Here is a 12,855-nt window from a genome sequence, read left to right on the forward strand (position 1 = left end):
CAAATAGTGCATTTTGGGATGCAACAAATATTGCGCTCATCTGCAGAAATGCTGTTAGAGCAAAACCACTGGGTTTTTTTCAAGGCTTTTAAAAGCATTTTCAGGGTTGTTTGAGTTTGCTTTTTGCTTTCCTTATTGTTAAGTTTGTTCTAATTTGGACTAGACTTCTGCTTCTCAAAGCAGGCCTTCTTGCCTTTTACAACATGTAACTCTCAACTAGCATCCTCTTGGACATGCTAATCTTTTACCTCTTTCTGACATATATTCAGTCTAAGATTGTAGCGTAGTGGTTTTAAACAACTTCCATATGACCCCCATTCCAAATTTGTTTTAATATACAACTGGAAATATAAAAAACTGTATTATCCCCCCTCCCAATTTTGTAAGTTATTTTTAAGTGCATGTTGTGCATGAGGGAAGGCACAATCTAAAGTTCATAGACCCTCATATTTGAACAGGATCATCAGATAGTTTATGCTCGAGTAGTATCTCGCTGGCAAGTTTACAAAATGCAAATTGGGAGCAGCCAAGCCCATGAATACATAAATGGCCCCAGAAGCAAGATACACCTTGTACCTATCTGAGCTGTGTTTTTGTTTTCTGAAATATTTTTAAAGGTGTGGAACATTAATGGCCACAAATCAATGAAGTGCCTAGTTTGCTACTGCTAATGTATGCTTATCTAATGTAAGATATCACTTCTTCAGGAGACAGATACACCCATCATGAAAATATGATAGGTGGCTGACATTCTACAAGAAATGGGCCAAAGAATGAAAATATCCGAGAACTGATAACCTAGAAACTAGACACAAAGATTCCCAAGTTATTGTACAGCTCTGTATTTTACCTGGTTGATGAAACCCTAATTCCCACATCTAATTTATTTATTTGTTTCAGCCCAGGCAGGCCATCTTTAAATTTATTTGGTTTCAAAATGATCGGGCGGGGGAGGCGAATAAACCTACTCATAATTGAAACGTGCAGTTTCCTTCATACTCTGAACAAAATTGAAGCAGATCACCTCATTGATAAAGGAACTTCATTCTCTAACATAATGGCTTTACAAACTAAGCTTCAAGAGGTTGCGCTATGACAACTTTGATATGTCAAGTTCATACAATGTGCCTCCATTTATATTACAGGCATATGTACAGTTTATAATAAAATACTTATAAAATGTTGAGTGCTCTGGTTTTTTTATGCATATATACTGTATCGACTCTTCCGAGGCACCACGTCACACAAGACATGAGGATTTCTGGTTAATTTACCCTCTTCCCCCACCCCCTCAAAAAAGGATTCTGTTTTTCTCAAAGCCCAATTCTGAAACTGCATTATGTTCCTAGTGTCTTTGGAAGTGTGATAAATGGTCTCACCTCAAATACTAGTGGCCCTTTCTATCACCCAAAGTTCATCTGATGGTGACCAGGTGACTTTTTTGAGATCTCTATTTCTGTCTGCCCTGTGGAACACTTTTACAGCAATACACTGGGACATGTCGCTTTCTAGAATGTCTTAAGTATTCAATGGAGATATCAGGCACCCCAAGAACTACATGTCTCAAGGCTCCTTTTCATTCATTCCATTCATTGGATTTGTAGTCTGCTTTCCCCGCGAAGCAGCTCAAAGCAGATAACATAGATTAAAACAATACAATAACAATTTAAATGTATAACATTATATACAATATAAACAAAAACTGAAAGCAGCAACAATGTACTTGTGATTCCACAACCCTCCTTCAGCAGCATTTGTAGTACAGTCCTTGACCTACTCTTGCCTGACCTACTCTTAAGCATGTGGAAAGAGGCCTGAAACATATAGGATTAGTCCAGTGCAGAATTCTCACTTGTGCTAGCGCTATTGTGCAAGTGAAAATATGAGGAAAAGACCACAGTACCCACTTGCACTAAATCATATCTTAGTGTATCCCCCACACACAAGACCTTGGGCAACTAATTTCTGGGCAGCATAATATAGAGGAAACAACTTCTTGCGTAAGTGGAACTGCACTAAGTCTGTGTTTCCACTTGCGCATCACTGGATCCAACTGAGTACTCAGGTGCCCAGGGACACAGGTTACCAGTCTATTCAATTTGTAATACAGACAAGCTAGAGATACTGGTATTCTGAACTAGGTAAACATGAAGCTCAGCAACATCTCTGTATAAAACTGAAATGGTCTCAATACCAGATTAGAAATACTAGGTTAGAAATAACTTCTGAAATCAGCAATGATGGTTAACGCTTAACTTTTATATCTTGGTAAAACCGAGTAACACTGGACATTTGTATAATATGTTTATTGCTTTTCCGGCCGAAGCCATAAGCCATACAAACACCAACAAAATATGAACTGTACACTTGAACATACCCAATTCACATAGACATAACTCGTCATTATCACTTTAAACTATCTAAATCATGAAAATCTTGTTTCTTTATCACCGTGGCTAAAAAAGGAAGCCGCTATAGCAGAGGTTTGATTGTCAGGAAAGTTATCAGACAATAACACTGAGATTGCCCAAGGAAGGAAGGGAAGCTTTTCTTTTAACATAATAAGAATAATATATCTCTCTCTTTCCTTACTCCACTTAGGGCAAAAAACTATTGTATGATCCAAGGTCTCTAACTTTTCTTGTCCACAGTCACAAACTCGTTCAGAATAAGGGAGTCCAGAGAAACAACCAGAAAGCACATTAGAGGGGAAGGAGTTAAGTCTAGCCAATGTGAAGGCTGGAATCTTTAAAGAATAGCAATAAGATGGAATAGCCTCGGGGGGTGAAAGTCCCAGGGATAAGCCCGAACATGTACGTCTGGCTCTCTGGAGAGTACTGCTGTAATCGAGATCCTTTAGTTTTAATTTTATAACTCTTAGGACATTTGTATATGTACCCAGCACACTTGGAAGTATCATGATCAAAAAATAACTTCAAGATACTTATAATTCAGCTTTATTAAATAACCCTACAACTTTATTCCAGTGGAGGTGCTTGAATGATAACTAGATAAAGTGTTTCTTCATCCACTGCTTACAAGTGCCTACCTTCTCCAGGTATATCCACCACTCCAAACTTGTTTGGTGTGATATGGTTGAATTTCTTGAGAGATTGTCTTCCTATGACACATCTTCTAAGGGCAGAAACAATTGGTGTGCCAGGCCTTTTCTACAGTTGCAGTATTCTGCGAAATGATGTTCTCTCAACATGTGACAACTTACTGTGGGAACAAGTTTTGCATGTAAAACCAGAGCTCTCAGTTCTTTGATTAGGAAGATGTCATTCAAAGGATTATTGATAACATGGAAGCTACATATGTTAGTAGTCAGAATCCTCCTCAACCGTGGCTGGGTGAGTTACGAAATTCACTTCGTAGCGAATTGCCTGGTAATTGCTGCCACTCATGGTCCCCTCAAAGGACCAAAAAGCTTCGGAAAGCCTGTCTCCCACCACCTTTTAGAGAGAAATCAAGGCTAGAATCCTGTCAATACTGTATTGTTGCCTAGCAACAGCCACTGACAGCATTTGATTCTTAAAGCTACAGGTGCTGCTTCAATGGGTGGTGATGGGGTGGATTTAAAACCACTATGGCCTTTTCTGCATGCACACACTGGGTTTTCTGAGAATTCAATACACAAAAGAGCCAGTTTGGTGTAGTGGTTAAGAGTGGCAGGACTCGAATCTGGAGAACCAGGTTTGATTCCCCACTCCTCTGCTTGGAGCCAGCTGGGTGACCCTGGGTCAGTCACAGCTTCTTGGACCTCTCTCAGCCCCATCCATCTCACAGGGTGATTGATTTGAGGATAACAACAACATACTTTGTAAACTGCTCTGAGTGGGCGTTAAGTTATCCTGAAGGGCAGCATATAAATAGAAAGTTATCATTATTATAAGGCTTGGATCCACTATGGACCGCTGTAATTCTGCACTTGAGGGAATTGAAGTGATATCTGTTGATTTTTTTCTGAACTAGAAACATGACCCATTTCTGCTGCAGGCTTTCTGAGGGAAAGGCAATGTCAGTTTTGTCAGTGTGGGGGTTTTTTTTGTATGTTTAAAAATAATAGCGTTGCAAACAAACAAAAAGGGCTAAAAAGAAGTAACTAAAAAGTACAGGAAACACAGACTCCTGAACAAAATGTCATCATACCTTATATTGGTCAGAAGATTATTTACGTCATACTGCTGAAGTTAGCCCACACACATAACCAAAAGAAACCCCCCAAAACCAGTAACAACATTTCTATGTGTTGATTGGCTAAGGCATTCTAGAGGGAAATTTTAAAATATTAAGCGGGATTCAGGGCTCTTTACAGAGTTTTTTTGTTAGCCATTGCCATGTTTTTTCTCCCAACAAGGGTAAAAAGGGCTGCAGCACTGCTGTTTAAAAAGAGTAACATTCAGGGAAAAAACTGGATTGATTGCTGTTCAACCAATCAGAACACATAGATAAAGGGGAGTGCAAAAAGCAGCGGCTAGGCCTCACACTGAAAAACAAAACAAAACCACTCAGTACTTCAAAAAAGCCAAGGTTTGACTTCGCTGTTTAAAAAAAAACAACCCCAAAACATTTGGGTATGTGCACATGGAGAAAAAATGCAGAAAGGGGAAAATCAATTCTGCATGGTGTTCATGATACAACATATAACTGAGTATTGTCGTATCTTGAACATGACACACCAGCTTTATATACAATAAACAGGTTTTTCTTCAGCTCTCACTTGGGTTCAGCCTGCATTTGTAGTGAGCCTCTCAGTCAAACCTCAGCAGCCACCATTTTGCTACAGGAGCCCTGAAGGGCCAAGACTGAAGAATATGTAAAGTTGTCCCCTAGAGGTTGCTTGTACACATTACAACAAGTACAATTAGGGTTTAATGACACCCAACTCCAAAGCTACAAATGATATTAAGGGGTTTCAAAGAGTTTAAACAGCCCGGAGCGCGCACACAGCCCCACACGACGATAGAGCTCTTCAACTTCTACTCGTGAGTATAGTCAGAAAGGATTCCAGCTGCATCAAGCTTGCCCTCTGTTCCTAAAAGAGGTGCACAGGTAGATATTGCTGACCCTACTCGGCATCAGATTGGGTGGTCTATGTTCAAAGCAGTCATCTCAGAATAACTCCCAGATCTGTTAACATCATAAATTAATTGTCAGGAATTTAACTGAGCCTGCCTGCTTGTCATTCCCCGGGAAGCAGCATTTCTCCTAAACAACCATAATCCTGGGATCATTTGAGAAAGCTGCCTTGGCCAAGCAGTCTTTCTTGAAGGAAACGGAAATCTTAAACATTAACCATCAGTTACATTGACCATTTTGTGCTGTGTGTGCTGTGCTGCCTTACTTAGCTAGGCAGATATTGCCTGGACTGAGCGGGACTCTTTCCTTGATAGACTAGCTTGATACATTTTGTTGATTTTTAATACAAGTTAGAGGTCACATTCGGTCACTGGGGTAGACGATTTTAGGTGAGGTATTTTCATTCTTTTGTGAAGATTAATCTTTGGTTTGTTTTGGTCTTCTGCTTTCCTTTCTCTATGCTTCTAGAAGTTTGTTTCTTGGATTTTTTATTGAGGTTAATTTTTCATTGGTTAGGTTTAAGTATGCTTCCTTTCATTAGGTATGGTTCCTTTCATTTTCTTAGATTACTTTAAGTGGACTTTACCATTTGGGGCGTTATTATTTTCAAATACCAATTTTTTAAATGGAATTTTTAAATGGAAAAAGTTTAATCAATACTGTAATCATTTAATTTATTTACTGTAATGTAATGTCAAGATTAGCAGCAACTCAATACTACCGTGTGACATGTAGGATGAGTCAGGTGGGCTCACAGTATAGGAAGGGCCATTGGAAGGCCAGGGAGAAAAGTGGAGATGGTTCCCCCCAAGGACAGCAGAAGGCCCCCACGGGCCAAATTGAGGTGAATGCCCTTTTAATATGGTGGATTAAGTGGCGGACAGATTGATTACTCCTGCCCTGCTTTCTTGTACTTTAAAAAATATTTTTATTGCACTGTTTTATATTGTTGTTTTAAAACTGTAAAATGTAAATTTCTCGGTGTGCTGTTTTACAGAATGTAATCCACCCTGAGCCTGCCAGTTCGGGGAGGGTGGAATAGAGATTCAAAATAAATAAAACAAAGAAACCAATCCAGCTCTTTCACAAGAGCTATGGACTTGTAGAAGGCATCCATCCAGGAGCTTGTTGATTCTGGCCAGGATCTGCCAGATCACCTTGATGTATTCGCTGAGTTTCTCCACTGTCTGTTGCAGGCCCTGGTCATGCTCTTGAAGGGCAGTTGTAAAAAGGAAAAAAGAGGATATTTGAGCAACGCAGTTTCCAAAGACTCATCACACACTTCTGCCATGGGGTGCTGCTCAGCCACCATGAAGGTCCTCCATCCAAGGCACTGTGCTCACTGTGCAGGGGCATTTGGCTGTCCAATTCACTTGAAACTGGGGGAGTCTTTAGAGTGTGGAAATATATGCTCAGGAAAATCTGCTATTTTTCCCCCCACATGGAAAAGAATGGGCAGACACCTGACCCACTTATGAAAACAGAGTTCAACAAGTCTTCACAATAAGACAACAATACAATATGGAATTAATTTTTTTTTTCAGATGTACACCTCTAGTTCTTAATGTCCATACTGGCCGTTTTCACACTGTCTATAAATCATGGGAGACTCACGGAAGGCTGTCGGCTTCTTCGCACGATTTTTGATGCCATCTGTTTACAAAACGCCACAAACAGTGATTTATGGCGTTTTGTAATCATGTTAAAAATTGCTTGAGGAAGCCGGAAGTCTCACACGATTTATAGACAGTGTGAAAATGGCCACTGTTTCAAAAGTAATGTGTGCACAACCACATCAAGAATAGAAGAGGGCGAATAAGACCAACAATAAAGAACTCCTCTTAATTAGCTGTAAACATAGATTGTCCATCAGAGCTATTGAAACTATCTCATTCTTTGTGAAGAAACTGCATGTCTAAATTGCAGCCATCTTTGTAAAATCTTTGGTTCAGGTAGACGCCTCTTCAGGCATCTTCTTGAACAACTTTTGCAGAGTATAGAGGCTTCTGGTACCAAGTGACCTTGTGAGATAAGGTGACCATCTGGTTTACAAGCTAAAGCTTCCATGGTGCAGTGTTTTTTTTACCAATTAACATTTTTGCCTGATAGTATCATCCTGACCTTGGGAGGGGAGGTGGTGTCAAGGTGCAGATTGGCCTCCCTCCTCCTTCCATACCTTGCACTTTTGACTTGGTAACATTAATTCTTGAATGGCAATTAATTCTTGGATTCTTGGTCAAGGGGTCCAGACCATCTGAGAATTCAAGACCCATAAATTTGCTGCCTTCCATAAGGCAAGAAGGCTTGTAGTTAGGTTACAGCCAGCTATGCTGTGACCCAGCTATGGCTTCAATTCTGGCTCCTAGTTAGACTCTGTAGGATGGAAGCTGAGCTGCAACCATTCTTCTGTTCTGTTTTGTTGAACTACTGAAGTTCTGTGTGCCTCTGGAAAGAGACTCTGTTCTGCCTTTGTGAATTGCTAGGTATGTATCAGTTAGTGCTACTTGCTCTAGCTTTTTGTTGTTTTATTAATCCCCACAAACTGTCTTGTGTTATTTTGTTTCTTTTGCACTCTAATAAATTAAATATAATTTTACCCTGCGTGGGTCTTGACTCTGATACCTCAAAGAACCAGCCAAACCCCATGCCCTGCTTTGTACCACCTACCAGGTAAATACTTTGTTGGCGGAAACTCTGCTTGCAACTTTAACCTTGCAAGATAGACTTTTCTATTCCGAGTTCCTCTACAGGCTTGGAGTTTCTCCCTTGTTTCAAAGCCTGGGGATAGCCAGAGGGAGCGGAGGCAGCTTATCGGGCTAATGCGGGAAGTAGTCTCTCACTGGCATGTTTGATAAGTTTTGTTAAGGTACCAGACGTGGGTGTCTGTGTCTCTGCCCGAGCCAGGTAGGAACAACAGAACCCCGCTGGGAATCTTTGAGAGTCTTCACATCTGACAGTGCTGCTGCTGAATGTCAGGTTTATCTATGCAAAAAATATCTATCAATCAAGATTTGCTACTGAAGAAGGGACAGACCTGTGACATAGCTGAGATCCGGCTGGATGAAAGGAGTGTGTGTAGTCTATCTCAGTTGGGCCCAGTTATTTTTTCAGAAAATCATGGGAAGTGAAGTTTTTGTGGTCTATTGATACTCATCCCGGTTCTTTTACAAAGAATTCCAGGGCAGACTAGGGACTCTTTATTGAGTGTACTAGATCATTCAACTCCTTAAGTCTCCCTGCCTGAACTTCTTCCACTTCAGCCATGACAACTGCAGAAGGTGTCCCCCAAAACATCTTAAGTCAACACATATGGTGTCATACATTTGTCTGGATTTTTTCTTTAATGAAGAGCAAATGATTGATGATTTAGGAGTGGGATAAGGGTCCACAATTCCCTTGCCACAGACAGACTATTACTGGTAAGTTTCAGGGAAGTGTAAACTCTGAAAGGGCAGGAATTCATGGTTGACTTCTGATGGTCTTGTTATAGTAATAACATACGGACACAGCTGTTCCTAGGTGCTGCCTTATTATGTACGAGGTTTGATGAGCATCTTGGCTTATTGAAGAGAAGGGTGAAATGTGACATTGGGATGACAACTTTAGCACAAATAAAGGAAAATGCAGTGCAAGAAAGACCAAGGACCTTTGAGTCTGCTCAGTGATGGCAGGATAGTGGAATTATTTTTTTGGCTTGTTTGCATTTCACAAAACCATCCAGCAAAACTGCTCCAAGTGGTAAACCGTGTTCTCTACATGACCCTCAAGACAAGTAATTTAAAATATTTGTAGCTGCACAGTGATATTTATAAGGCATAATACAAAGTCACTCGCATCTATTCTGACATGGATGCCATTTTGGTTACAATTTAAGTGCAGGGTATTTATAGCTATCAGACCGATTGCTGGTTGTTGGTTGGATTTTTTTATTGTTGCCCAAAAATATTAATGGGGTACTTTGCGGGCTGCATCTTATCCACAGTGAGTTCATCCCTTGCCCATCCTAGCTTATTAAACCAGTATGAAAGGGAATGATTGGTTAAAGCCATAAATAGACTACCTGTTTCCACCTGAACATGCCCAATTGTTACGATCTTTGCTGGAGACTCAATGCAGGGTACTCTTGCCTTTATAGGTACTCTTAAAGAGTAGGTACTCTTGCCTACTCTTTATAGGTACTCTTGCCTTTATAGGCCTATCAAGGGCAAGGCCTCCTGGGTGGTGGCTTCTTATGGAACTCTACTAAATATGAGTTGCAGGTGAGATCATTTATATATTTCCCAGATTCATAAATCATAAACACTCTATTTAGGGTTTAAATAGAAACATACAAACATGATAACCTAATATGAAAAAAGCAGACATTTCTAGGCACGCATATAGGGCTTTCAGTTGTATTCTATGGATGGAAATGCTCCATGTACTCAAATGGAGAAAATCTCTAGTTCTTACAGAAGCAAATAAGGAAGAAAAGTATGAACATGGAAATTTTTGCAGTCTAAGGGTGCAGCTTTTTTACAAAGTTCATTGTGATCATAACAACAACACTGGGAGACAAACACCATCCTTAGTGTAAAAGCAGAAAGAATAAGATCTGGAGAAGAAACAAAGCACAGTAAAAGGATTTTGTTTACAGAGTTTATATGAAATAGTCACATTAAAGTGAATTTCTAAAGATTCTGGTCTGACTTTCTGTACAGGAAACAGACAGACTTGGAATATATAAATTAGGATTACACACTCATACCCAATATTTAGTTCAGTGGGAATTATTATCATAGTTAAAATTGCTGCCCTAAAATAAATGGTATTTAACATTTTTAAAACTCTCTAAAATTAAACCACATTTGAACTGACAAATAATTCAGTACTTCAGGTTTCTATGAGTCCACCTAAAATTATCACGTTTGAATAGAATGCAGTACCAGGAAATGAACACTTGAAACATATTTTCCACAATTTTGTGTTGGCTGTACAATCATTTTATGAATTTTCTACATTTTTTCTGAAAGATCTGTCAGATAATCATCCAGATAATCATCAGCTATTCATCAAAAACATGGTCAGGTCTGATCCAGAAATAAGTGATTTACCAATGATCAGCCAACATTAGAGACCTAAAAGGCTGTTGTATGTTGAACCTTTGAGCAGAATAACTGCAAACATTACAAATTATTTTTTTTATGAGCTGAATACTACATTGCACTGGGAGAAAACTTTGTCTTTTGTAAAATATTACCAGATAAGTATTAATTCTATCTGAAGTTTTAAAAAGCAGTTCAGTTAAACAATATGGTACAATATCCGCTCTCTATTCTCTTAAAAGTCAAAGGCTTCACTTTCAAGAAGTAATGCTAAAGACAGACATCTGTTCCGTTATCTAGCAAACGTTAAAGACTCAGATTTTGAAGGCATCCTGCTTGAAGAAGCTTTTTAAGGAAACCTTTTAGAAACACAGGCCTTTTGAGATGAATAAAACTCCTCCCAGGTGTAGGAGCCTACAAGAAGCTACAATGTGGGTTCAATAAGTCACTTTCATAATGAAAAGAACCTCCATGCTCTACACTATTAAGTAGCCTAAAGAGGCTTTTAGTTACTGTATTATCTGAAGTAATGATAGTTGATTTAGGGAAGAGATAATCTGCTACCTTTACATAAGAATACTGTAACAATACAGAAAGGCTCTGAACAAGATTATAGGGAAGTTTCCATGGCAGTAATTGATAGACACACACACAGACACTCTCTCTCTCTCTCTCTCATCATTAACTCTACAAAGTTATAGTTTGTTTCACTGCTTTTGCCACCAAGCCCATATAACACTATTGCAATTCAAATTACTTGTAAATTGCTAAGATTGTATAATTCAGCAGAAGTGTGAATTCTATACATCAAATAAATTTGGAAATTACAGGGAGAATTATGATGGGACTCAGAACTTGAGGAATAAAACATCATAAACACCCTGAAATATCTGACAAATCTAATTTACTACATACAGCATTTAATCATATGTGATCTTAAAAAAAAATAAGCAGAAATTTGAATTAAGATGTTTGCACCTGCATTCCTTTCCTCCTGTTTTAGAATTTGGTTAGGCATTCATCTAGCCAGAGATCCTTACCAAGATAAAATAAATTGATATATACATATATTTTTGGCTTGAGAAGGAATAGATGATATACAGTGACCATGGCAGCAGTTCTTATAACTGAGACCATCCTTGTTATTCAAGAACCAGAGCACTGCTTGCCCCACCAGCAAAACTGTACAAGGACAACAGAGAAGAGGTTATAGGTTGAATTCTGTAGTACACATCAACACATTTTTAATACAGGAACAATGGTAGGACAGCTGTCACCATTCCGCGCAATGCGTGCACAAGCTCTTCTGTTAACATATGGTGGCTCAAGCATCCTGACCTAACCCTGGCCTTGCTTAGAGTGAACTCCTTACCGTTGCCAAGCTCATATGAAGTGTCTGTGTGCAAAACATCACTCAGGATGTCAGAATGAAAGGCCTGACAGCCAAAGTGTATTGATTCATTAGAGCAGAAAAACTTTACTGTTAGAGATTACCTTTGCTGCTGCCCTTTACCTTTCTTTCTAAGAATAAAAAACCCACAATTCTTCAAAAATATCTTAAATCTCTGAGCTCCCATATTTGCTGGCATTTTCTTTCAACAGTCCCTACTAAGATTCAGTGGCTCTCAGTTGTCATTTAAAATCATGGAGATCCGTGTTCCTTTATTCATCTTGCTTGGAGTATTAAAAAACAGCAAAAAAGCTACTGAGAGAGGCAGCTTCCTAGGCAGAAACAAAGAGTCCACTGGGAGGCAGGGAAACCAAACTTTGCATAAGATTGGCATCCCATGCGATGATAGTGCACGAGGTACCAATCAACACAGGCTAATGGCTCTCATTTTCCAGTTTCAGTATCTCAGCTTGTCCAGCCTCTGCAAGCTGAGATAAGAGTCTTTTATAGGCTTCTCTGTTCAGGAGGGAGGGAAAAACAAAACAAAAGTATATAACACTTTAATTAAAATCAGTTTAATAGAACTTGAGAATCAGTCATGTCATTCCAAGACTATTTAAGGTAAAGTGATAAAAACCTAGAACTTAGCTCTCATTTTGCATTTGTTTTACTGCAAGTTTCAGCAAGAAAATTACCAACTTGTTCTTGTACCTTCTTAAGTTTATGACGCAGTACCTCAGATGTAAAACTACTTCCTTCTAATATTATCAATTCAAACCTATACTTTAAAAAGAAGAACCTCAACAGTTACTTCAGCCTCTGTTATTGCATTCCTCTCCACAACATTTTCTAATGCTATTGTGTTGTGTAAGGATCCCTCTCGCCCTCATTTAAAATCTATAGAGTATTCTATGGAGAGAGAACCTCACACACCTCCCTTATTGGATTAGTACAGATATTTTACTCAACACCTGAACAAAAAAAATATACACAAACTAGATAGTCAGAGAAACTTTAACTATCAGTCATTAAGTAGGTGTCATAAATATCTGTTTCTTTTCCCTTAAAACCTGTTCTCTGGCAAAGCAAAGTGAAGGAAGTCCTTAAATGTAACAAGCCAAGACTGGCTTCTGCTCTGCTTTTCAGATTTACAGTGAAATCCTAAGCAGAATTACTCCAGTCTAAGCTCATTGATTTTAATGGGCTTAGACTGGAGTAAATCTGCATAGGATTTCACTTTTAAAATGTTAATGGGGGGTTCCAGACATGTTAATCTGAAACAGGTGAATTTTGAAACAG

At 39.0% G+C, this 12,855-nt stretch overlaps 1 protein-coding gene across 1 annotated transcript in view; it reads right to left on the reverse strand.

Annotated features, from left to right (window-relative positions):
- Positions 1–10,843: 10,843 nt before the first annotated feature.
- The window catches only part of MMS22L (MMS22 like, DNA repair protein), a 117,339-nt gene continuing 115,327 nt past the window's right edge, over positions 10,844–12,855 (reverse strand). The window contains exon 25 of the mRNA XM_054996641.1: positions 10,844–12,072. Coding sequence (XP_054852616.1) covers positions 11,991–12,072 — 82 coding nt within the window. The 3' untranslated portion in view covers positions 10,844–11,990. The remainder of the gene's footprint in view (positions 12,073–12,855) is intronic.

The sequence above is a fragment of the Eublepharis macularius genome, chromosome 1 (assembly GCF_028583425.1).
Source record: "Eublepharis macularius isolate TG4126 chromosome 1, MPM_Emac_v1.0, whole genome shotgun sequence".
Lineage (NCBI taxonomy): Eukaryota > Metazoa > Chordata > Lepidosauria > Squamata > Eublepharidae > Eublepharis > Eublepharis macularius.